The 25605-nt window shown below is 41.0% G+C and overlaps 1 protein-coding gene across 1 annotated transcript in view; it reads right to left on the reverse strand.

Moving 5' to 3' along the window:
- The window catches only part of TBX15 (T-box transcription factor 15), a 101507-nt gene that overhangs the window by 25170 nt on the left and 50732 nt on the right, over nucleotides 1-25605 (reverse strand). Inside the window, exons 2-6 of the mRNA XM_086464764.1 lie at nucleotides 16823-17036; nucleotides 6522-6623; nucleotides 4550-4721; nucleotides 4001-4168; nucleotides 465-529 (exon numbers count right to left, since the gene is read on the reverse strand). Of these exons, the coding sequence (XP_086320890.1) occupies nucleotides 465-529; nucleotides 4001-4168; nucleotides 4550-4721; nucleotides 6522-6623; nucleotides 16823-17036 (721 nt within the window). The remainder of the gene's footprint in view (nucleotides 1-464; nucleotides 530-4000; nucleotides 4169-4549; nucleotides 4722-6521; nucleotides 6624-16822; nucleotides 17037-25605) is intronic.

Here is a 25605-nt window from a genome sequence, read left to right on the forward strand (position 1 = left end):
TAACAGAATGGGTACTGAGGTAGCAGTGAATGGGGAATTAAACATATGACAGCAAAAACATACGGCCATAGAAAAAAAATGTTGTTGAGGAGGAAAGTGATAAGCTGCATTTACAGGTATGTTGTTTAAGAATATCTAAACCCCTCTGTAAGGGTTTAACACTGCATGATCCAGGCAGAGGTAGGAGCATCACTGGAGAAGACTTCTGAAAAGAAATGGGGTCAGTCTAGCTGGCTAACCTGGAAAGTATTTTCTAAGGAAACCATCATTATACATTGGATCTGTTTAGGCAAAGTAAAACAGTCTTCCTAATTCCTCTAAGAACTAGTCTACAGCAAACTTCTCCTATAAAAAATAATTAGGATCACAAACCATCTTCCTCAGCCTTAGACACATGCCCTGTGCACATATCAGGGGAAGGAGACAGGAGATCAGAGAAGGAAATGCAAACAAGCTCTGCTTACCTGTTTCTCCCGGAATCTCTGAAACCTTTGGCAAAGGGGTTTCTGTCAATTTTTAATCTGGTGATCTACAAAGGAAGAAAAAGAGAATTAGTTGATCTCTCAAAATTTTTTTTCTTTCAACAAACGAAAATGGCTGACGATAACCACTCTTGCCCAAACCGCCTGTACAATGATCTTTCATACTTATTTCCCCGGACTTATATTAAAGTTGCCCTTATGTTGTCCATGAACAGATTATCTGCTTAGCAAATGAACGGTGCCGGAGGCAGAAACTTGGCAGCATTGAAAAACCAGGCACAATGCTGGGGCTGAGAAGCTGTTCCCAAAGGAGAAGAACGCCTTGGATGCAAGTGCAAAACCCCAAGAGCTATAATTCATCAGTGGCAGTGTGGTTCAGGACGCAGGCATACTGCTCACCTTGGGCTGGTGTCTAGGTTATCCCAGCCTCAACACTCTAGATATCCAGCAGCTGGATGCACTCATGGACCTTCAAACAATGCTGAGGAGAAAAAGCCAAGCCAAGCACAGGCTGCAACCTCCAAAGACAGCAGCTGGCCACCCAGTCATGTGCACAAGGTGCTGTTGTTCTGGTCAGCACCTGGGTGGCCCTTGAAGGGTTTTCTGGTATGGAAACCATTTGGGTTTTTTGGATTTTTTTTTTTCTTTTTTTTCCTCCTCTAAACAAAGAAGATGACATCCAGACTGAGTGCTTTGGGGGAGTCTTCCTTCCTGCTTTATTTTTAGGCATGAATTCCATGTTGGTAAATATGGAAAAGAATACTGGGATTTTGACCTTGCAGCCCATGGTATCATACTCCCTGTCAGCTATTCCCCAGCCTGGTGCAGCACAAGAGCTTCCCTCTGTCAGCCTTACCTTATCCCTGTCTCTGGAGTGAAAAGAGAGCAAGATCTCCAGATCTTATAGAATTTGAAGTGTTTTTTCTGAAACTGCTCAAAAGGGACTAGTTTAATATAGACTGATCTGAAGCGGATTTGCAGGTCTTTTGCTTCTGTCAGAACCAAGCCCTCACTCTGGATATTAACCTCAGATATGGAATGCAGCTCCTATTTTTGCAGAAGCTTAATTTGTGAACTTAATTTCCGCTAGCCTGACTTTGCAGCTGTCCTGGGACTTGTGTGTACAGAGACAGATATGTTCTGTGGAGGATGGAATTACAGCAGAGGGAATCCCTGTGGTGGGTTTGCTAACATTTTACAATTGTTTCCAGAGACGCTTCTCCCAGTAAGGCAAAGTTTTACAGCCACTGGAGGGCATGAAGGCAGATTCAGGGTTTTTAAAATTATTTTTCATGAGAAGATTTCTCCAACCCATCAAAAATCTCCTTTACTTGTATTATAAAAAAACACCCTCCAATTTTTCTGGGGGAAAAAATGCCCAAATGTTTGGAATTCAGAGAGACGAGGAAATTTCAGTGCCTCTTTACAGGGAGGAGACTTATAGAGCTACTGTCTGATAGACATCCCTCCCTTAGCACCTCCCTTACCTGCAAAATTATGACTTATAAGTGGTCATTAGGGAAGAACGATAGGCTTCTTTCCAGTCATTTCTTCTCCTTTCTCTATCCTCTTTCCACATCTGGTCTACACTTAAAAGTTTGTGGAGTACATGTATTTGGACAAGGGTGGCAGGAAATTTCAAATACTGCAGTGACAGCAAACCCACAATTGTGTTGCAGTATTTTTTTCTGCTGGAATAGTTAATCCGTTCTGGGTCCTGATTTAAGTCAATTCAAGGGGACCAGACAGAGAAAAAGTTAGGAGTGGGCATCCAGCAGCAGTCCTGGGAGCACTGTAAGCAGGTATGCTCTCCCTTATATGTTGCAAAATATAAACTCTAACAATTCACTGAATTGTTACAATTCACAGTTGTTACAAATTGGCTAAATATTACAGTCTTCCTTGAGCTGACTTCACATGGGTCTGTCTTTCAAGTCCAAGAATAGTAAATATAATGACGTCCACTGAGTCCATGAAATCATTCTCCAGAAGCACAGATGTTGTCATGGTAAAAATAGTTACTTCACCGTTTCTGATTCAAGACTCCTCTGCAATTTGTGGCAGAAGATTGTATAACTTATTTCCCTAACAGGCTTGATAACAGATTATTTTTCTTCCAAGCCTGTTTGTACCTTCATTCTAGCTTATAACAGTACCTTGCGCTAAGTGGCCACACTATTAACACAGCGAAAGGGTTCATCAACTAAGATTCTGTTTCACGTGGCTGGGAAAAAATTACCTTACGCAGATGTTTTAATGACATCAAAATCCCCACCCCAGTAGGGAGGAGAATGGCAGGAAAGGGAAATGGGATGTGCCCAGTACCACTCACCCGAGAATAAAATAGGGATTATGTGTACATGAACAACAGAAAGAGCACACTAACCCCAAAGCATGACAGAAGTGGTATGAAGGCTAATGGGAATCCCCGAGGCAGAGGTACCTGACAGATGGGAGATGCATAAGGAGCTGGAAGATGAGCAATACATAGGAGACTACAAAGGGAATTAGTAGATATAAGGAGCTCTCAATATGTGCAATGAACATGCCTGCAGAAGCAATGAAGCAGGCCACCTCCTCAAAGACCAGGACACTGTCTTTCACTGGCCACTGAAGGAGAAGGGGGAGCAAATGTTTGTAATACACAGCAAGGCCTTTCCAAATCTTCCTTTTTTGCTGCTGTCTCATATGCTTACATTCTCAAATGCTCACATTTTCCTAGTAATTAATTTGCTCTTAAAGATATCATATCTTTGGGGAAAATAAGGATAGACGGGGAAATGTGTATTCAAACGCTAGTGTGCACGGAGATTACATTTCTTAGTGTCGTGAAGTCTAGTTTAAGAAAAAGGGCAGATGAGTAACAAAGCTCAGTAGTCAAGGTCTCTACGGATAGAATCCCACTGTGGCAACATCTTTTCTTTATGATTTCTGGAGTCAATGGCAGCACTCTTCACTGGGAACTGTGCATGATCTGAATCAAACATGAATTATGCATGAGAATTTCAGTTCATATGCAATACATGGACTGCTGCTGCTTATGTTCAAAGGCTTCTTTTGTCAGCAAATTGATGACATTGTCCTTCTCTAAAACTTCTCCCTTCACTGCTAAAAAAAGAAAAACAACTATGTGTTTTATCTGAGAGATAACAGATCCGGACTAGTTGTACTGTCTTAAAATTACAGTGCAGACAGAACACTATAGTTTGCACAATGAGACAGCAAGGAAATATGAACACAATACATCTCTTTATAGTTGATCTCATCTACTTACTTTACAATAAAAACTGCAGGCACCTTATCTGCAAGGTGGTTTTCTGCCTAGATACTTCATGTCCACACACCACTCTATTGCAAGAACTCTCTTTTTGTGCCGAAAAAAAAAACAGTGAGCCTGTAAAGCATACACTCCTCTTGAGCTATGTTTCTTAGCTAAGTTAATGTCTCAGACATGAAGAGCACACTGATATTTTTATGAACATCAAACACAAAAGGAGCCTGAAGGCACTCAGCTTTACCTGTTGATTTTGGTAGGCTGTCACTGTGGTGAAAACTGTCTCAGGGAAGTTGAAGGTTTTCACCCCATCTCCTGAAGGAACTGGCTTTGTAGGAGAAAGATCACTGCTGAAATCCTTGCGGATGACATGAACACGGGGCTGGTACTTATGCATTGAATGTAAGATTATCTGAAGAGAAAATAAAAGGAGAAGGAAAAGGATTATTTTCTTCCCCAAATATTCTACATTACAATCACATGCACAAGGAAGCAGGGATGGAGTAAGGGCTAACATGAAGAAAATTACTCTTTTCTTACAAGCACATATGAGACAAAGTTTGTGCTACGTGAGGAGAGAAAGGGGCTTTATTGCTTCATAGTGTCAACATCAGGCAACATTTTGAGGAAAAGCACTGAAGTAGGGAAAAAATGCTTCCTAACTCTGGAGAGTGACTACAGACACATGTGCCTGGCAGGACATAGGAGCATCAAAGCAGCAGCAGCAGCACTCTTTTGAGTCTGAGAGGAGCAAAGCTAGGGCAGCAGGCACCAGGTCTAGCTTTTAACTTACATGGCCTTGATCATCAAGCTCGTTGTTGGTCAGCTTGAGCTTGTCAAAACTGACAACCTGCCTCATCCAGGTGTCTCCAGAAGCCAGGGAGTCAGGGTGGATGTAAACCCTCGGGGGCACTGGGGAGTCAGCATTACCAGCCACCATCCACTTGGAGCTGTGATACACATACCTGAAAAGGAATGGGAGATGACTAAGGGAAGTCATCACTCACTCACTCACACTCACACTCACTCTCACTCTCTCACTCACTGGAGAAACATTTGCAGGGTTCCTCCTCCCCTGCAACCCTACCACACACACCCCAAGCTCTCATTTGCAGTCAGGGGAGAATGTGCTTTATTGCAACCTCCTACCTTCTAAATGAAAGCCAGATTACCCCTAAGCCACTTGTTCAGACTTGATTCCTTATTAAAACCACCTTTGCAGTTATTTTCTCTGTAAAACTCTGCCACATGTGCCTTCTCAACTCCTTAACCCTCTCTGAGCCAGAGTAAGAGGCTAGAAAATATGGGTAAATAAAGCCCTCTGAAAATACTAACAAACGCCCTGTAATTTCTGGAAATCTGCACTGGCTCCCATGCTAGATTGTGCAAAACACATGTCTCTTCACCCAGAAAGGGCAAAATCTAATGGACACCACTAGAAAAATTAATAAAACAGAATTTCTGGTTTGAAATATTGTAAAATAGGAAATTCCATATAGTATTACGAATGTTGGGATTAAAAGGAAAAAATAATTTTTTGTGTTCCTGATCTTTTGTGTTCCTGATCTAGTCATCCTATATCTGCCATAAATTTCTCCACAACAGCTTTGCCTAGACACTTTTTTCTTTCTGTCCTGTGGCTTCTTCAGCCTAAGGCATTTCACACACAGTCCTGCTAACACCTCTGAGTTCTGCCCTGTGCTGCCCCTCACTGGGTCTCTACTTAGCTCTGTTAAGCTGTTTCAGTCCTTACCTACAAACAGTGATTCATTTCCTGTATTTTCACAAGAAATGCAAAAAAAATGAAACTGTTCCTTTCGCTGCTAGTTTACTCTATGTAGCTGCACAAGCTAACAAGGACAGAAACAACGTGTAAGACAATATATTTATTGCGGTCAGAACCACACTCAAAGAAAGGGGAAAAACCTCTAGCTGAGTATCAAACACTACCTTGATGCTTCCCAGGAAAAGCATTTTCCTGAGAAACACTCTCCACAATGTGAGAGCAAAAACGTAGAATTTAGCATTTGAAAGAGAGGATCAGTTCTAATCCTTGAAATGTGGTGCAGTCAAAACTATTTGGGAAAAAGACTTGGTCCAGGGGTCTTTTAATGAATATTAATAAATCAGCTCTGTCTGGATAGTTTTCTGGGATGCAGAGGACCATGAGTTTTCCAGACTACTTTCTAAGATCAGAAGACCTTTAATATCAGAGGAATCTCTTCCTGTCTCTCAGGTCAGTGGTGGAGATTCACCAGAGTGTTTCTCAATGGCTCCAGGCTTTAGGTCAGGGCCCATATCCCCTGTGGCTGCTATGCTGGACAGTGAACGCTTTTAAAACAAAAGTCGTCCAATTCAGTTCAGGCCAGACCTGAGGTGCCCATCTTAGTTCAGCTGCTGTTTGTCCATTCCTTTCTTGCTGAAGTAGTTCTAGAGGCTCCAGAGTCCTCATTGATAACTCCAGTTATTGGTTCCCTCAGACAGTCGCTGCTAGTCGTGTCAATTGTGAAATGCATGCTAGGGATCTCCCTAGTTAAAAACTGTTATTTGGAAAGAGCAAGACTTCAATCCAGAAGTGCAAGAGAGTATGTTAAACCTCTGGGTTTGTGTCTCATGATTCTGATCAAATCAACTATGTTGGTGTAAATCAAAATGGTCTCCTCCAGCATATGTTTGCAATGGTGTATAATGGCATCTGTCTTTCCTAGGCTGTTACTGACAGTAAATTATCACAAAGTTCCTACCTCTGCACCTAAAAAGCTTACCTGTATCTCTTGTTATCCACAGGCACAATGTCCATGGCAATATAATATTGCTGGTGGGGATCCAAGCCTGTAATTTTCACTCTCATGGCTGGAAACATTCTCCTGAGAATATAAGAGTAGAAATGAGGAAGAAAATGGTGAATAAGGAAGCTGATGGGGCTCCTTAGACCTCTCTCTGACACTAGGAGCATGCTACTTTACATAGCCAATTTCTTGGCATGACTTCTCTGGGCTTGGCATGGGTAGCAAAGACTGTGCTGGCAGTGGTTTGAATTTTCAAATTGTTCCCACTTAAGAAAAGGGAGAACAGGATAACAATCTGTGGGTAACAATAAAACACTCTCAGCTGAGCACTCTATCTGTTCCAGCTCCTAGCAGACACTTCTCCTATGCTCCACACAAATTGTGCTCCCTAGGCTTTTCCAGGGTGTGCAGTGTACCTCCTTGCAGATGACAGCAAGCTGGGTGGAAGTGTCAATCTGCTTGAGGGTAGAGAAGCTCTACAGCAGGATCTAGACAGGCTGGATTGCTGGGCCAAGGCCAATCCCATGAGTTTCAACAGGGCCAAGTGCCGGGTCCTGCACTTCAGCCACAACAACCCCCAACAGCGCTACAGGCTTGGGGAGGAGTGGCTGGAGAGCTGCCAGGCAGAGAGGGACCTGGGAGCGTTGATTGACAGCCGGCTGAACACGAGCCAGCAGTGTGCTCAGGTGGCCAAGAAGGCCAATGGCATCCTGGTCTGTGTTGTCAGCAGGAGCAGGGAGGTGATCATTCCCCTGTACTTGGCTTTGATGAGGCCACACCTCGAGTGCTGTGTCCAGTTTTGGGCCCCTCTCTACAAGAAGGACATTGAGATGCTGGAGAGGGTACAGAGCCGGGCTACCAAGCTAGTAAAGGATTTGGAGCATGTCTTGTATAAGGAACGACTGAGGGATCTGGGGCTGTTTAGTCTGGAGAAGAGAAGGCTGAGGGGAGACCTTATTGCTCTGTACAACTACCTGAGAGGAAGTTGTAGTGAGGCGGGGGTCGGTCTCTTCTCCCTAGTAACAAGTGATGGTACAAGGGGAAATGGCCTTAAGCTGCACCAGGGGAGGTTCAGGCTGGATATTAGGAAGAATTTCTTTACCGAAAGGGTTGTCAGGCATTGGAACAGCCTGCGCAGGAAGGTGATGGAGTCACCATTCCTGGAGGTGTTTAAGAGACAGGTAGATGTTGTACTTAGGGACATGGTTTGGTGGTGTTGACAGAATTAGGACAAAGGTTGAACTCGTTAATCTTGAAGATTTCTTCCAGCTGAAACTGTTCTATGATTCTATGATTCTGTGATTCTTGGTACTGCTTTTCCTGCTGGCCGTCCATCTATAATTATTCTCTCATATTCCATTAAATGCAGGATCACTTCAGTTCTCTTTTTTGAGAAAATCATATTTCAGTATAGAGTTTGATAGTACTGCAGTAATATTTAAAGCAGATCCATCATCCTGAAAGATCCTCTTACCCTTATGCTTGTAGTTATTTAAGAAAAAATGTCCCTCAGTCTACTTATTAAGCATGTATTTCACATTTAACAGAAACACTGGCATTGTCATCATGGTTTCCTTGAAGTCCTGGTAGTATTTTGTGCAATCTTTTTCATAAGTGTTGTCTTTTCTACATCGTATGATCCAGATCTGTCTTATGCGTTTTCTCTTGATAGGCAAGTTAGGAAACTCTACACCAGCAAGAATCAATTCCCAGCCTTTGTTTTCTTGTCTGATCACAAGTTTAGCTCTGCCGTGCACTAGTCACTGTTCTGGAGGTGTTGGTAGCTAGACAATTATTTCATAAAAGAACAGCTCAGTACAATTTTAACCTCAAAGCATGTCAGTGTTAGTATGGCTATGGTGTAATTACTCCTGAAAAAATTTCTGATTGCCAGCAGTCCAGTTGCCATTCTACGCTTCCTTCAAACAGCATGCTGAGTGAATTGTTTATGCCATATTATATTTGCAACTAACGTGGTATTTTAATATCTTCATAAAATCTGAGGAGCAGAACTGGGTGAAGCGCAAAAGGAAACGAGCAGCAGAGCAGAGCACTGAAAGAAATCCTGTGTTTTGCTGTTAACTCAAACCTGAGCTTTACTTGAGTGGCTTCTCAACCCTTATCTGAGAAAACCTTGAGCTGAGGTCCTACGAGATGGTGTTACTCTATTGCATGACTTCTGCCCAGAAGATACAGAGCTTTGGTAGGACACACTCTGAAAGTACTGGATGCTCACATGGAATTACATTCTGCTTCTCTGAGAAGTAAACATATACTTATGGAATGAGTCTAGTTTGGATGGGACAATATTAAAGGGGAATTTAAAACCACAACGACAAAATCATGGAAAAGTGTACAAGAAATGTTTGCCTGCTGTTTCTAGGGGCCATCCCTAGAAACTATCATGAAACTTTGCTTTCTATTTAGTGAGGAGCAGTCAAATGTCAGAGAAGATTTAGATGTCCTCCCAAAATTTCTGTATCTCAAAATATCACCAGTGGACACAACCTGGAGGAGGAAGAAAACAGGAATGTTTATGTCAACATCTCCAAACATGTAGCTCAAACTTTGCACTGAAGGGACACAACCACAAGAAGCTATTTTATTCTTTCTCATCCAGGCCACATATATCCACTTGCAGAAAAGCATGGGAAGGAAGAGGTTGGTGCTCAGCCTTTGTCCTACCTGCAGCTCTTCCGTTTCAGGTCACTGAGAAGGAAAGCTCTGACAACTGCATCTACCTCAGAAAAGGACATTTGTCGTGGGGGGCGGGGTCAGCACCACCCCACAGCTGCAGGAGCGCAGCTAACCCAAGTTACGAGAGATATAAAACTATCAGAAAAATTGTCTGCAGAAACCCTTCAAGGAGAGAGCAGATTTGTCCAACTGATGGTGTAAGTTTGCTAGCTGAACGACTGGGGGGGGGGGGGGGGGCGGGGGGGGGGGGAATAATGGGTTAGTCTTTAGTGGCTTGAGAGCATTGCCTTTTTTCTACCACAATGGCTCATTAAATCTGCCAAGCCAAATGGGTACAGGATGTGGCATTTTACACTCCAGCTCTCCTTAATTGGAGAGAGGTGGCTTGGGAGCAGCTTAAGAAGTAGATCATGTTTCAGAGGGTGGATGAGAAACCCAGGATTAAATCTGAGTCCCTTTGTGTCTAAATCTGCACCCTGTATTGGGAAAATTGAATGCTGTGTGTCCCAAGAAGCTCTGTCCACATCTGCAGCCCCATGTAAAGTTGCCGTATAGCCTGTGGGGTTGTTTGCTTATGAAATACCTTGTAAAAGATTACCGCAGACCATTCAACAGGCTTAGAGGCTAATCTCTAAAATGATCGGAGAGAGCTCGGCTGATCCCACTGCTTTCTCTAAGGTTTAAGTGTACTTTTAAAGTTTTGTAAATTATTACTGGTTTTCTTTTTCTGTGGGTGTAAAAGTAACTCAGATTTCTTTGGCATAAGAATGTGGCCTGGAACTATCACAGCAGGTCTCCAGCAGCACTGCTGTTTGGAAAGGGGAAAATGGAAAAGTCAGAGACAAACAGTGCTGACTTAGGGATGTATTCAGTGTAATCCTGGTTAAGTCCCTGTGCTCTGTGTTTCCTCTCAGCTGGCTCTTGGCCCCACAGAGACACCAGCCCTATAGAAAATGTGAGACTCGAAAGTTTGGAAGGAATTCAGGCTATTTGAATATGGCTGTATTAATAAACAGGCAAGAACCTTTCATCCAGAAAGATATCAGCTAGCCTTATAGTCAACAGCTACAGACACAAAAGCAGTCTGTTTTCATAGGAAACATGATGACATCTGATATATTTTAGGAGGAGGTTTCATATCAGCAGCAGTTTGGGATGATCAAGTTATTTATATGTTAGCTTTACCACTCCACAAGAAAACAGTCTCCCTAAACTTAGACTGTGAACTTACACACAGAACCCTTTTAGGGGAAATATGATGCTACAAGAAATAAGTTATTACAGTTATTTTAGGACCACTTAAAAGTGTTTCAAAATGCGTGTTTGTAACAACTATGTGCCTCAGTCTACTCAATTCCTGTCTCCTTCCATAAGGAGAATGAGGATTATGAAACTCTGAATGTGAAGAAAGTTTATCATATACAAAGATCTATAAAATGTGATTAAAATATTATTTGCCAGCATAGTAGTGTACTGATATTAAGAACCACGTTTGGGAACTTTCAGCAACAGAAAGAAGTAGTTGGATTGTGGTAGCCAGGATTATTTTGTTGTTGTTTAAAATTTTTATTTAACATAAAATCTAGCTCAATTTTCCTTTGTGAAAACTGTTCAAAGAAGGAGGATCACAAGTATATTCACAAACTGGACTTTTTTTCCAATAGCATAAAGCTTCAGGTTCTAACCCTTAGGAGTCCTAAGGTGCCAACTCTTATCCCTGCCCTTTGAACTAGCTTGTGTCAAGTTGCATCTGTCTTCAAAGTTGTCGTGCTCTGAGTGGAGACATGGGCCAGATGACCCCAAAAGATCCCTTCCAACATAAATTTGGTCTCTGTTTCACAGCTTAGTTTTAGAGAGGGCAATTCCCCATTAGGGGATAGGAAATTAAAAGGTACCTGGCAGCTTGTCTCAAAACACAAATGCAATTCCTTGAAGCTCTTCAGACATTGGAAATACTCCTGTACAGACAGCTTAGCGAGCAGAAGTCTGATGAGAGTTTAAAAGGATTGACACAATTTACTGTACAATTTTCATGACTGTTTAGTGTGATGATTTATACACTGCGTAAACAACAAATTAATTTAAACAAGATTAAACTTGCTTAAGGATGACATCTGCTAAATGTAAACCCCAAAATGAAGGGGTGTGCTCTTCAATTGTAGCAAAAGACAATTTGTCTATTGACAGTAACAGATAGAGTAGTCATTTCTCAGTCATAAAAAAATCTGATTGAGTAACTCCACAAAGTAATCTGGTTTAGGTGTGCAGATTAAGTGTGCTCAATATTTACAATGTGCATGAGTTTACATCGCTATTTTATACTTCATATTTCCTTTCATTTAAGACTGGTGCCAAATGTGTATTTCATTTAAAAAAAAAAAATCCTGTGGGGAGTGAAAGTGAGGCAAGGCAAGAGAAGGCAAGGCAAGAGAAGGCAAGGCAAGAGAAGGCAAGGCAAGAGAAGGCAAGGCAAGGGAGGAATGTCTTTCTGTTTGCCTCTGCAGCACAGGATCATGTAGAGATGTTTGTGCTGAGAGGAAAGGCTGAGGGCAGGATTTGGGAGCAAAAGGGTTTATTACTTATGAGGGAGAAGTAGCCCAACAGATCTTCTCAGCAGCTCCCAAAGTGGTCATTTTTCTGGAAACTGGAGAAAGTTTATCTGTCCCACTGGACCAGGACCTCTGGGCAGCAGTTTGGTAGTTGTAGCCTGCCAGCCCTCACTCTGAGAAGTCCTCTCCGTGGGTCCCTTCAGCATCAACAGAGCTTTGCAACAAAATCCCTGCTACTGTCTCTAACTGAAGAGCACTCTAGGGCCTTTCCTTCCTTCCACTGGAAATAAAATAAAAAAAAACCAACAACCAAAAAAAAAAAAAAAAAAGACCCAGAACCATTTGGTGATGTAACAAACAGCCCGAAGTACATGTTTCAAACAACTCAGACTCATGGTTTCAGGGAGGCAAACCCCAGACAAAACACCATTTAACCTATCAGGAGTCACAGAGGAGTCAGGAGAGGACAAGGTCACTTGTTACACTCACTGCTGGCTTTTTCCACTCCTACAGCTGAGCCCAGCCTCAGCACTTAGGTTTGAGCCATCCCACAGTACAGATATGATGACTATGATATGACAGATGAGATCATTTCCCTCATTGTTGAGATGAGATCCTGGATCTGTGACAGGTAGAACCTCAGTCCTCAGAGGAATACCTCCTGGCTGTGCTTATGTGTGTGATCACACTCATATAACCACCTCCATAAACAGTATGCAGCACTTCCCTTCCAGAGCAGGACTCCAAGCATTCTTCGTAGTATATTCCCCCAGCAATAAGTGCACATCACTTTCGCCTTTGGGCAGTGTTTCTATGCAGCATTTAACTAATAGTTATCCCTGCAACTCAGGTGACCATGGACTTTATCTAGTGATTGTAGGCATGTGGGAAGAGATTCAAATTCCTTGGCTGATGTCGCCTGGGTACATGTGTGAAGGAGAGTAGAGAAAAAGAGTTAAAGAAGTTTTTAGGACTAGGTGCTTAAATCAGTATGGGCCTTAAGCTGAATTTATTTTACTTTGTACGGAGTCTAAATTTACCTTTCAAACAAAAAAGAGATAAAGGTGATCGCAGATTTGAATGCACTACAGCTGACAGAAAGCTATTTACATCTTTTGCGCAACAAACAAAGAAGTCTTGTTATAAGCATCTTATTAAATTCTGAAGATCAACATTCTGATGGAAAGGAAGAAAGGAAAAGTTCTAAGAGGACTGAAGTAGGTTTATGGAAACAGACGAAAAAAGACATCTATAAATACAGCATGAAGAAAAGAAAAAACAAAGCAGAATTAAATGTGAGTGGGAGTGGAAGCCTGAAAGCTAAAAAGTGTAGTAGGCCTGACGTAGGCAGGATATAGCTCCAGAAATATGCTTGAAATGAGAATGTAGGTTAGAAACTAGCATTACACGGTAAAAGCAGAAAGACATTGTGGGGTCAGGCAGGAACTAAGCAGTGCCTTAAGAGCCATAGAAAATTAAGGAGCAGCTGTAGTTATAGGCAACTGAGTATGTAATTATAAGGGCTTTCAAAACAAGAAGGCCTTACAGGACCCAAACAGGGTTTCCAAAGAGAAAGCAACAGGAAGAGCAAAATCTTCCCTGGGGAAGGAAGAAGCTGCAAATTGCACTCTGCATCTCTCACAATTTCAATAAGTAGTAGGAAATCTTCAGGAAATAACATCAGTTCTGCTATTTTTGCCAGAAATTATATAAACTAATCTACAGGATGCATCATTTATCATGCATCCCATCTGGAGAAACACAACTGCTAGACTCAGCTCTCACATCACAGACACATCCTGATTGAAAGAAAGATGTTTAATCTGAGAGGTTACACTCTTAATTTGTGAATTTTATCATGTCTGTAAGGACCATCCCAAATAAACAGATGTACCACCTAAAGAAACTGCCCGACTCTTCATTATGCTTTGCAATGGTTAACCTACAAATGTAGTCAGCAGAAAAAAAAATCCCTCCAATATTGTTAACACCTCTTTGGGAGAAGAACATCATCAAGTGGAAAAACTACATGTATCTAGTAGCTACATAGATTTTGTGTAGGCAGCCAGTGATGAGCCAGTTGGCCATCAGGACTCAAGTAATGATTAACATCTACTTTCAGGGAGAAAGAATATTATTTAGGATTGTAAAAAATACATGATTTGCACAGTAAGTTATGACTCTGTATTGTGCTACATGGTCTTTCATAAGTGGAAAAATTATCAACATTGGAGCTTGCAAAGGCACTTGAGAATGCTAATAGTGGTGTTACAGAAAAAAAATCTTGGAAATAGAAATATTCTTTACAGTCCTTACAGGTTTCCCTACATCTATTCCATACTAAAAATTACCAAAATACATATTGTTTTGGACTCCTTAAAATAAAGTTGTGGTGTCTGCCTTTCTTAACACATGCTGTTAAACACTTCTGATAGCTGCAGAAATAGGGAAAGAGAGATTTCACCAGAAAATGCAGGCCAAAGTTTTGCCAAGAGTATAGAGGCCTCTCCTCCAAAACATTAAAACCAGAATCTTTGAGCTAAAATCTAAGATAGTCGAAACATTTTTTTTTTTTTTTTTAATTTGGGGCCAGGTTGGAACAAAGAGAAAAAAATCAGATAGGGGAAGTGAATCTGAATGTTTTGGTTCAGGCTGCTTCTTCATAAAATGGGTCTCATTCTTCCTGGCATGGGGCGTCACTGGAATTGTAGTTCAGCTGCATCATGTACCAACATGGAAGGACCAATGTAGATCTCACAATAATTCTGAATCAGCTTCCTCTTATTACTGTGTAATTGGGGATATGTATCTACTGCTTGTTACGATGCTATGTGATGTGGGAAGCCATATTTGTCAGAAAGGCAACATGAATGGCAAGTTCCATGAACCATTGCTGACATGAAACCTTTCAATTCATAAATGTCGGAACAATAGTTTTATATCAAAAATGTCAAAATACAGAGTTCCAATCAACAAATAAGCGTTTCTAGCCTGAAGACAGCAGATGACAAATTTCAAGAAAAAGTTGTTTTTTAAAAAAAATACAGCAATGTATTCAATATTGTGATTTTCTAAAAAGTTTCAAGGAAATACAGAATCTTTTTTGTATAACTGCATCAGTCTGACCCAATAGAAAATTTTAGTTTTGTTAACTAATCCAAAGTATTTCATTTTGTTGTGTTGTATCTTCCCAGAATATTTCACTGTGGTTTTTTCCATGAACCCTTCCTTCCCCAAGACCTCTGCCAATGCTGTCAAGGCTTTTATGAGGAGTTGCATTGAACTTTTTGCAAAATTGCCATGGCATTGATGTTGCAACCTTTTTGGTGACTTTTTTTAAAAAAAACAACTGTGTAATCAGGGTATTCCTTTTTAAGATTCCGGAAAAGTCAGCTACTTCATTCAGAAATGTGTGAGCTACTGAGATCAAATTCATACTACTAAGCTCTGGGCACTTTAGTGTGCACTGGTGTTGGTAGGCTTTGACTGTTAAGTCTATCTACTCCATGTATCATAAGAGAATTAATCATAGTTAATCCAACAGATAGCAATATATTATTTTAATTTGCTGAGACAACATGGCGCAGGCACCAGGACAAAAAGGTCAGAAGCAAGGAACTTTGTTCTGCCGGTGTCGTGTCTAATGATACTGGACAGATCACTTAATAAGACTGTTTAGGTCTCCATTTTGCCCACTATGAAAAGAGGATAATAATAATTTTCTCTGTATCTGCTTTGACATCTACAGAGAAAATGTGTTGCATAATAGCAAGTATTGTAATTCCTGTTACTTTGCCTCTTCCATTTGAGGCAGAAGGGCAAAACCAGCAGCCCACTCTGTACTCATGCAAGATGCTTCCTGTGCCAATGAGATCGCATATCTAAAACGGGAGCTAATCTGGTTCTGATAATCTTCTTCAGGGATTATCTGGCTTGTTTGTCAGATAAAACTTTCCCCAAATTATCTGTACCTCCTGGAGCTACAGGAAAATAATGCTCACTTCCCAAGAACATAAAACAACAAGTCTAGCTGTTCTGGCAAAATCTGAGAGCACAGACGTGAAACAAAGTTATAAACAACGGAGCACCGTGGTTTTTTCCGCGGATTTGGGGGAAATTCCCCGCTGCATGCCCGCGGCAGGGGCAGAACAGCTCCTGGGACGGTCACGTGGTTTGGTCGCGTTAACCGGCGCTGTCCGTGGTGCTGACCCCCGACTCCACTGCATTCGTCGGAATTAAAACGTCATTAGGTGGAAGTAAGGAACATTATGTTAACGCAAACATGGCTAAAAATCCTAGTTTGAGGCATCTAGAGATTTACAACTGGCTTCAGGTTGCGTTTTGGCAAACAGACTTCTAGCCATTTTTTAACAGTAGGCAGCAATGAAGATCTCACTCTTGGCCTAGAGCATGGCAGGGTGAGATTTTCTTTTTTAAAGAAATCTGGCTTTCTAGTGGCTCTTCCTAACCTCAGCTGACGTGGTATCAGTTGCAATAGCTGAGAGAAACCTTAAGCCTGCATGGTTTTTATACAGGAAGTCATTAACATTTTATCTGTTTAGAATTGCAGGAAGACATTCATGTGGTGCAGAGGTGAGTTTGAATTTCACCATATATGAGATTAAATCAACTGGTTTCTGAAGTGCTATGGGAACTTGAAAGGAAATTCAGATGATTTACCCCCAAAATCATAATTCATCTTAAATTCAGAACAGCCAACAGTATGATGATAATTTCCTGATTTATTTGCTCAAAGGAAAGACTACACTGAACGGTTTCCTGCAGCTGCTAGGTCTCCTTTGGAGTCACTGATTCAAGCATAATATGAAACAACATTACCTGGCTTAAGAAAGCTCATAGGAGATACAGCTGTAAAACTCTGGCAGCCATTTAGTTTTTCCTGCATACTTATTCCTTTGCTTATCAAGAAGAAAAAAGGGTTTCTTTCTTCAAAAAAAAAAAAAGTATTTTTTAATTTGTTTTATTAGGATCCTTTTTTTTTAACTAGACAGAAATTCAGAGATATCTTACCTGCCTGCTTTCGTGATGATCATCTCTGTCCCAATGTCATGAAATCTTTTCCAGAGGTCAGCACACTGCAGCTCTACCTGAATCTCTTCCATGGATGAAGGTGGAGGAGGCTGAGGGCCTGAGCCACCAGATGTAAGGTCAGAATGGGAGCCAAATGAGCAGGACGTCCTTTCTGCCAGCACCTCTGTGTCTGACCCAGTGCTCTGCTCTGAGTCTGAAAAGTAAACACACCAGGTAAGACATTTTAATTCTACCTGTTGTGAGTGTTAAACGGAGGGAAGAGGAAAGTCAACAAGCAAAGTGCTAAAGAACAGTACAATGGACTTTTTCATATCTATAAACACATATATATTTATGGTTTGTTGTGATTTATGGCCTGATTTGGGGCTTTGGGTTGCCAACGTGACATCTGGCATTTTTGTAAAATTTTAGAAACAGCTGAAAAAAAGGACCCTCAACAGAAAATATAAATAGTAGCAAACAATGCTGGGAATGGAGTACAAAATATAGATTTAAAATTTTTAAAAAAAAAATAGAAATTAAAAAAAAATTAATTCAACCTATAGTTTCAACCCAAAATTAGATGGGGTCACTGGAAAACTATATTCCATTTAATCGAATATCCTCCTGCACTACTATTGAAGAGTTGGTTATTTTTAAACAACACATTTTTTTCCATTTAATATCCCTGTCATCAAAAATAATGAGCACTTTTTTTTTTGCTATTTGGCAGCACCATTATGAAAATGTGTTTTATTTTCTCCTACAATATATCTTTTGGAACAATGATATGTCCTGGGAAAATAACCATGCAGCTTTTGGTGAGGAAAATGGTCTGGGCTACTGAAAGACAAAAAGGGAGATAATAAACATATGGAATATGTTACCAAGGAAAGCAATTGAAGCAAACTGCAGAAAGAGCACATGATACAACCACCTTTCTTTATGGGGGAGAAGAAGAAGAAGAAGGCTTGCTCAAAAAATAAACAAACAAAAAAAAGTGACAATATGTGTTAAAAATCTGATGAAATCACCCCAGCTAAGATTTCTTCCATTTCAAGCAAGTGCCAGAAACTCTTTAATAACCCTGAGGTCATGAAGGCTGAGTTCCAGATTTACAGTGTTTCTGAGAGACATTGTCTCCTGGAGCAGCTTTGCACATCAGTGCAAAGTTAAGAAAAGGCTGAGGGTGAAGATGCCACCTGCAGAACCACCAGCCCCACCTCCTGCCACATAGAATATTTTGGAAAATTCATATTGCTGTTGTGGCATGGACATAAACTGTTTGGCTTATAGTATATGAGAAGCTTCCAGCCCAAGTGGATCAGGAAGCATTTATCTTTTATGAGAACCCTGGGTGATATGTCATTTTGCTTGAAGGTTGTTTTCAGTAAACCTTGCCTGTGATTTAGACAATCTGCCAGTACAATATAGAAATTCTGTAGGACATTAGAAAAGTTTCGTATATATTGCTCCCAATACATTTTGAATATGGAGTCTTTTATGTCTCCCACTGAATTCCAAGCTCGGCTGAAACAGTAACAGGTCCATCCTTCTAAAGGAGTAGCACAAACCCACCAACAGAGGATTGTTACAGGGAGACCAGTAACTGATATCCCAGAACTGATATCCTAGACACAAGCTGATTCAGGATAATATGATATGGGGTTCTGTGACCATAGAACAGAGAATCAGTCTAAGAGTACAGAGAGGCTGAGACATTTGCTCCCTGCTTCAGGAGCCCAGTGATGCAGCAGCAAAGTGATATATGTCTGCTTCCTCTAGCTCAAATTATTCCACATCAAAGGGTTGAAGTGTAAGCTTGATAGGAGTCACTACGCTTAGGACATTTGTTTTCCTGGTGATGGTTAATCACTTTATCCTTCAAGAAAAAGCAAAAGTATGCTTCACAAATCACAGTAGAGTCTTTTTGTATATCTACTCAAGTGCTGAACCATTAACCAGAAGTCTTACATCTTCTCTGAGGTCCTAAGGAATTAAAGGTAAACTACACTGGGAGTCTGAAGAGGCTGGACCTAGGGAAAAGCTTCCGTTATAGAGTCCTCCTTCCAAAACGAGGTACTAAACTGCAGGTTTGAACCTAAAGAGACCTGTTTAGGCCACCTCACCAGTGCTTAGTTCAGGCACTCTGAAACTCTGCATCCCCTGAAGCAGTATGGTAAACGGCCAACAGATGGCATTTGGCTAGATGCTGTCCCCACATCATTCCAGCATTTCCTGGACAGCCTTTCAAACTGGGCATGTGGCTGGAGTCTTGGGGATCCTTGGGAATTGACTGGAATTGCTGCAGAAAAGTAAGTATCAGGGGCTTAAGACCCCTCTCTCTGATTTTATGCTGATATCACTCCACTGACTTTACAGATTTTTGGAGGGTTTTTTTGACAATAATGGAAGTGGAAGGAGAGCCACAACCTTGGATATAATTTGCCATGCTGGCACAAATCAAAAATTGCAAAAGGAATTCACTAATTACTGATAAGTTGGTATCTACCTAACCATGCAGTACCACACAAAGGAGAAAAGAACTTTTTTTCTTTCACGGACTATTTTTTGTGTGTCTTGAATTATGATCTGTAATTACCCCCAAATTAGTGCACAGAACAGCAAGTACCTCTCCTTCCTCCAATTTTGGAAATGGGAGAGGGAGAGTCACTAGTGTTGCTGCTCTTAGTTCAGTCTCAGTAGGCACTGAGATGGGTTTTGTGTTTTCTTCAGCCTTTCCTGAGCTCCTCCTTGCCCTCCTGAATGGTGTCATCCAGTTGGAGACACCGATTTCATTCTAGACCCAGGGAATTCAGGAGAAGTTAAGTGCATCTGACGTACAAAAATCGTCCCTAATGACACCCAGCTTTATAAGACTCTGTGACTCCTAACTAGAGTTCTGTATATGCGTTAGGATTCTGGATTAATCAAGAGTCAGGTGTCAACATATGTAAGTGAGCAACATACAGAGGGGTGCAGGATGAACCAGTCTCAATATGTAGTAATCACTTGCGGCAGCTGGCAGCTAGCACAGATCAAGCCACTCTGCTGTGCATACTCACTCACAATGAAACAAGACAGGAAGATCTGAGTTTTATTCTGGCATTCGAACTGGGAGCTTGGTTTTGTTCATGTGCAAGCTTCGGTGAGGTGCAACTTCACTAAAGTCAGAGAATTTCTTCTACTTTATATTGGTGTAAGGGAACAGCTCCTGAAGATCCAACAAAACAGCATGCCTGTGAACACCCTAAGGCGCAGATTGTGGCTGGTACTACATATTGTGTCTGACTGAAGTACAAACAGAAGGATTTCTGAGGAAGATAAGCTTCCTATAATTTCTTCTAGCTCCAAAGTGAACAATATAAGGTTATTTGCCTTTCCTTGAAGAGATGCCTTGTACAAAAGACCACGTGCTGAATTCAAGGTCCAGCCACAGGGAAATGCAGACTACCCATGCAGTGGCTTCCTTTCAGAGTTGAGACCTTCTCAGACTACTACCATAAGAATGCTGGCTCTCTGGTGCCATGTTAGGTTGCAATCTGTGCCACTTTTGGCATACATTAGGCAAGAAGCAATTAAAATAGTTTTATGGTTTTTGTTTGCTAGGGTAGAGTACAGTCCTTGAGAAAGGATACTTCCAAAACAAGCTCATCCATTGCTGGCAAATAGCAAAAGTGGGAGCAGATACAACTGAGGTTTGTAAATCTACAGTATTACACTGGACTTTCAGTTGAGGCAGTCTCAGGTCAAAATGTTCCTCATTGCTTTTACAGGTACCCATGAACTTGCGCTTTCTGATCTTACCTAATTTTCTGTACAGGGTCCTTGCCCTCACTTGTCTGCTTGAAAAAGGGCCCTTCCTGCTACACCATAGCTATTGAGGTGAGCATCTCCAAAGTTCCTGCTCACAGCACAGTTCATATCACTCTGCCTCTTTCATTTCCTCCTTGCAAATTTCTTCTAAACCCATCCGTTTCCACTCTTGCTCATTCCTTATGTTCTTTTTTTCTGCTCTTTCCACTGATTATTTCTGCTTTTCTAAGGAGTGACGTGTAGCCAGACGAAAACACAGCCATTTTGGTCTATGTGGAGAAGGACCCAATGACCACAGGGAAACGCCAATGCTTAACTCCTCCAGATTAATACGTTCTCCCCAGACACAATCCACAGAAAAGTTCCTAAAATACTGGCCCTTGTCACAGGCAGCTTGCTGGATAAACAGGCTGACCAAGTGTTTTTGACCATGGGGCTTGGCCTTATCTGTCAAAAACAGGCTCTTGCAAGCATTGTATTTCAAGGAGCTTGAAACTGTCTAATGTGACACTACTGAAAAGTTCAATGTACAAAAAAATTCTCTGAGCCCTGAAGATAGCTCTCTCTCATTGCTACTGTGCAAAAAGGCTGTTTCCTTTCCACTACCCTGTTGGATAACTTTCTATCATCTCTTCTTACCACACTGACCATATATCCAGCTCTTGTAGTTTAACAGTGTTGGACCTGGAGGAGATGAAATTTCTCAGCACTTTCAGCAATGTTTGAGCTTACTAACAAGACCACAGGGGCAATTTCAGAGCTCCCAGGGATACCATGGCTGTTGCTGAGATTACAGAGGAACATTAAACTAGTTCAGATTTTTTCTTTCTTAATCCCTTTCCCATTTCTACTATCTCAGATCACCCTGGAAATCCTCAGCTCATAATTTCTTTATATCCACAAATTCCCAGGCTTCTTGTTGGCAGGTTGGAAGGAAAACACCATTCTCACAAGCATGGTGACTCTGAGGTCAGCATCCCCACTGAGTGCCCCAAGATGATGGAAAATAACCCCAACCAGCTTCCTGAACCAACAGTGTGTCCTGGGATCAGAGCCCTCTTACTCAAAAGAGCAAGCTGCTGCTGCCTGACTTATTTCTAACTCAGCTGCCTAGTATTCCTCATGTACATTCCCCGCTTTTTCATCAGTCTGGTACAAGAAGCAAACTGGTATGTGAGACATTAAAAGACATTAATTTTCTATGCAACTTCATACATGGTTCTTCAGTAGAATTTTCCCTGCAGCTGGAGCACAGCAGGGTTACTGCTCCCTTTATATAACCAATAAAACAAAAAGAGCGCAGTTTAGTACTTGGCCATATCATGCAGCTCATGCACTCAACAAATGTTTTACTCCAAGGTATCAAAGAATGTAAACTACAGGAGTGAGAACAATGACAAATCTCTTATATACATAAAACACGACCTACCCAGAGGAGCCCAAAAGACCTATTCTCTTTCTCTTTTTTCCTCTCTTTTTTCCGTTCTTCTTTCTTTTTTTTTTTTTTTTTTTTTTTATTTGCATACATGTAGATATCTAACGTAGATCCTGTCAGATTCTATTAGCATAAAGATTTCTCTTGGGTGGAATGTGGCAGCTGTTACAAGCTGTTAGGTTGGAGGGTTTTAACTGTTTATTTTTGTTTGCAGGGTTTGTGAACATTTAGTGCAACAGACTGTCCTTCTCTCTCCCCTGCAGTCGTTTTGCTGGCAATCAGAACCTGCAGACTACAAAGGAGGTAAATATCCTGGACACACGTGGCCAGAGGAAATTTGGGGGATGTCCATTTTTTTTTCTGTGAACTCAGCTGAAATTAATAGCGCAGACATCTCGCTTCTGCTGCTTGTTGCAGATGGATCTCAAGAAGTACAACTGTGGCAAAGACAGCGAAAGCAGCAGAGGTGAAACAGGCTGGTGTTCAACAAAGCCCTTCAGATTACCATGATGGCATTTTATGCAGCTGATCCAGCAGTTGCTCTTGCTGTAGGCAAAGGTTTCTAAACATGCACATGCTGCACACAACAAATAACATGGATCATTCTGCAGGTGTTCTTATATATTGTCTTGTCCCCCTGAACTGTTTTCTATTCATTCACATACCCTACCACATTAATCATGCCTTCTTCTAGCATTAGGCCCATGATCAACTACATAGAGCTAGAATTTGTAACCTGTTTATTACTGATAATAAAGTCATGGAATGGTTGGGGTTGGAAGGGACCTTGTAACGATCATCTAGTCTATCCCCCAATAATATTTATTATTATTATACTAGTGACTACAAGTTGCATCCAGTATCAGGATTTACTGATCTGGAGAGAGTACAAGCTTGTCCAAACCAAGAACTTCATCTATACTCATGCTACGTTGAAAACTCAGACAGCCAAAAGAAGCATTAAAGCCTAAGACCTTTTTATGGAACCACAGCAGGACCAAACAACATTAATAGCAGCAAGACTCAAAAAGACAAAACTAGAAGACATTGTATAGATGGGAAAATGTGGCATAGACAAATAAAGAGACCTGATACGGTCACAAGTTAAATCAATGAGAGACAAGCTGATTCTGAAGTGAAGAATTACTCTGGTACTTTAACCGCAAAGACTTCTTCATCCTCCTGAATTATAGTTTTATAAGGTGTTTTTGTAAGATTACTTGAGCCAACAAAGCTTGTAAAATACACTCAAGGTGATGGCTGCCTTTACCAAAACAAAGACTGAGTATAAGGCCACTATGACACTAATTATTACACATCTATATGCCCATGGCAAACACAACTAGTAGGAGAATATAAAAGCAAACACAAAGATGAAAAAACACAGTGGCTTTGGTTCTAAACGCAAGTCTTGCATCAACTTGACTGTGCACTGCCAAGAACTGACTGCCTCTGCCTTGGCTTATTCCATGTACAACTCAAAGGGACTCAAGACCCAGCAAAGAAAAAAAATCACCCTTATTCACTGGTATGCTCCAGCTGCTCTGCTCTACTCCAGCAATGCAAAACAGCTGTAAACCTGGTTTAACCGGGAAGTTAAATTTGGTTTATGGCTTCTCAGTATCGGCAAAGAAGTACAAAGCAGCTGGAGTTTACTAGTATACTTAGCCCTGGGGGTTTGCCCTCAAAAGTTAACTCTTGCTCCAGCCAGGAGATAGAATATCGGTCACAGTTAAACTTTAAAGCGATTATTTATCTCACAATCTATTGTATTTTTTAAGAATGCTGAGAAAAAGAAAACTTACAAGTGTTGCCAACATACAGTTTAGGACCAGACATTCAAGAGACTAGCTCCAGTTTTGAGCTCCACCAGCTAAAAACGGAGATGCTGGCTACTGGACTTTGAAGTCATCCTTGGCAAATACAAATTCTCGTTAGAGAAGCATAATCTAGGTGACCAAGAGTGTTCTGAGTACTGTCACAGCATAGAATTTCTTTGTAGACTTAATACCGAATCCCACGATATTCTCTCAGGAAAACTGCCTGCAACCCATCAGTCTGTGCTTTAGATTATCCATCACAACTAAAAATATCCAATCAAATGGAAGTCAACCAAAAATCTGTTCTATAAACTCTCCCGTCTCTGGATTGAGGTAACTTGTTTGCTTAAAAATACTTTATAAGCAGAGGCTTCTGGCAATCATATTTCAGGAGAACAAACCCCACTGAAGTAGCAGAACTTGGACTCAGTGTTTGATTTTGCATTATTGTCTTCTGGAAAGCAAAAAATAACTTGGGTCTTCAGTATCTCAGACGAGCTTTGAGGAAAATGCAATTTGAAATTTCAATATAGACAAAACCAACAGATTTCTAAAATTCCCTAAGGAGATTCTCTGCAGCTGTCAATCAGCATTGCCTTAGGACAAGAAATCACCAGCACAGCCTCACAAAAAGACTGGTCAGTAGCAAATATTCAGAAAGCCTGTACTTAAAATGGAAAAGGGCTTAAAAAGAGCATGCAGAAAAATGACATTCAGTTAAATCGGGAGATAAAATAAAAGAGTGTAGTATTGAAGAAAATGCAGAAGAACACAGAGAATGGCAACCTTTAAAAACATGAGAAAGTGGGATGTTATTAAAAGAAGAGGGAGGTGAAATTGATGACAACAGATAATAATCTGGCCGAGATCCTGAACTGTATAGACTACAAAGAATTTGTCTGGCCAATGTCCAAGAGTTTGTGTAAAATTAAAGAGTGGAAACACACTTGAAAGTTAGGAAAAGCTAAAAAAAATAGGAGACAAGGCATCACATGCATTATATGCTGTAGCCTGTAAACATAGAGTCACTTATTCTTATAAATAAAACCACACAACAAATATTTAGAGACCAGCCTAAACCAAAATGTTAGCTCTAAATAACCACAAATTGTGCAGGAGTTTGAAACTAGATCCCAGCTCTGTGGCAGGCCCTTCCCTGATGGGAGCAGGCACAAGCTCTGGGACAGTATGTTTCTGGATTCTGTGGCTTGGACTGCTCTCTGCCAGCCAGGAAAAAAAAATCTTTTGTAAAAAAGGGAAACATGACACAAGATTAATGCTGCGGAGGTATCTATCCTCTCTGAGACCAATGTGAAATTGCCGAGAAATTTTAAATTACTCTGAAGTCCAGAAAATATTACTGTCTTGTTGTAGGTATGAATACAGCTCAAACAAATGAAGATTAACATTTTAAATATTTGTGAGCTGATATTTGGTGGCCTACAAACCAGAGGAAAAGAGACATTACATGTATTTCCCTATACCATGGTGGTTATTAAGACAGCAGTATCAGGCAGCCGGCTGGCATCTTAGTAACCAGAAATTGTCCAACCCTTTCCTGAGTCCTACTGAGCTCTCAGGACTGCTATCACACAGCAGTGAGTTCCACTGTGTAACTTTGCACACAAGAAGTGGAAGAGTCCTTTTTCAGTTTAAAATGCGTTGCCTTTTTAGTATAAGTGTTCATTTGCTGCAGTGTTATAATGAGATAA

The sequence above is a fragment of the Leptosomus discolor genome, chromosome 1 (assembly GCF_034619465.1).
Source record: "Leptosomus discolor isolate bLepDis1 chromosome 1, bLepDis1.hap2, whole genome shotgun sequence".
Lineage (NCBI taxonomy): Eukaryota > Metazoa > Chordata > Aves > Leptosomiformes > Leptosomidae > Leptosomus > Leptosomus discolor.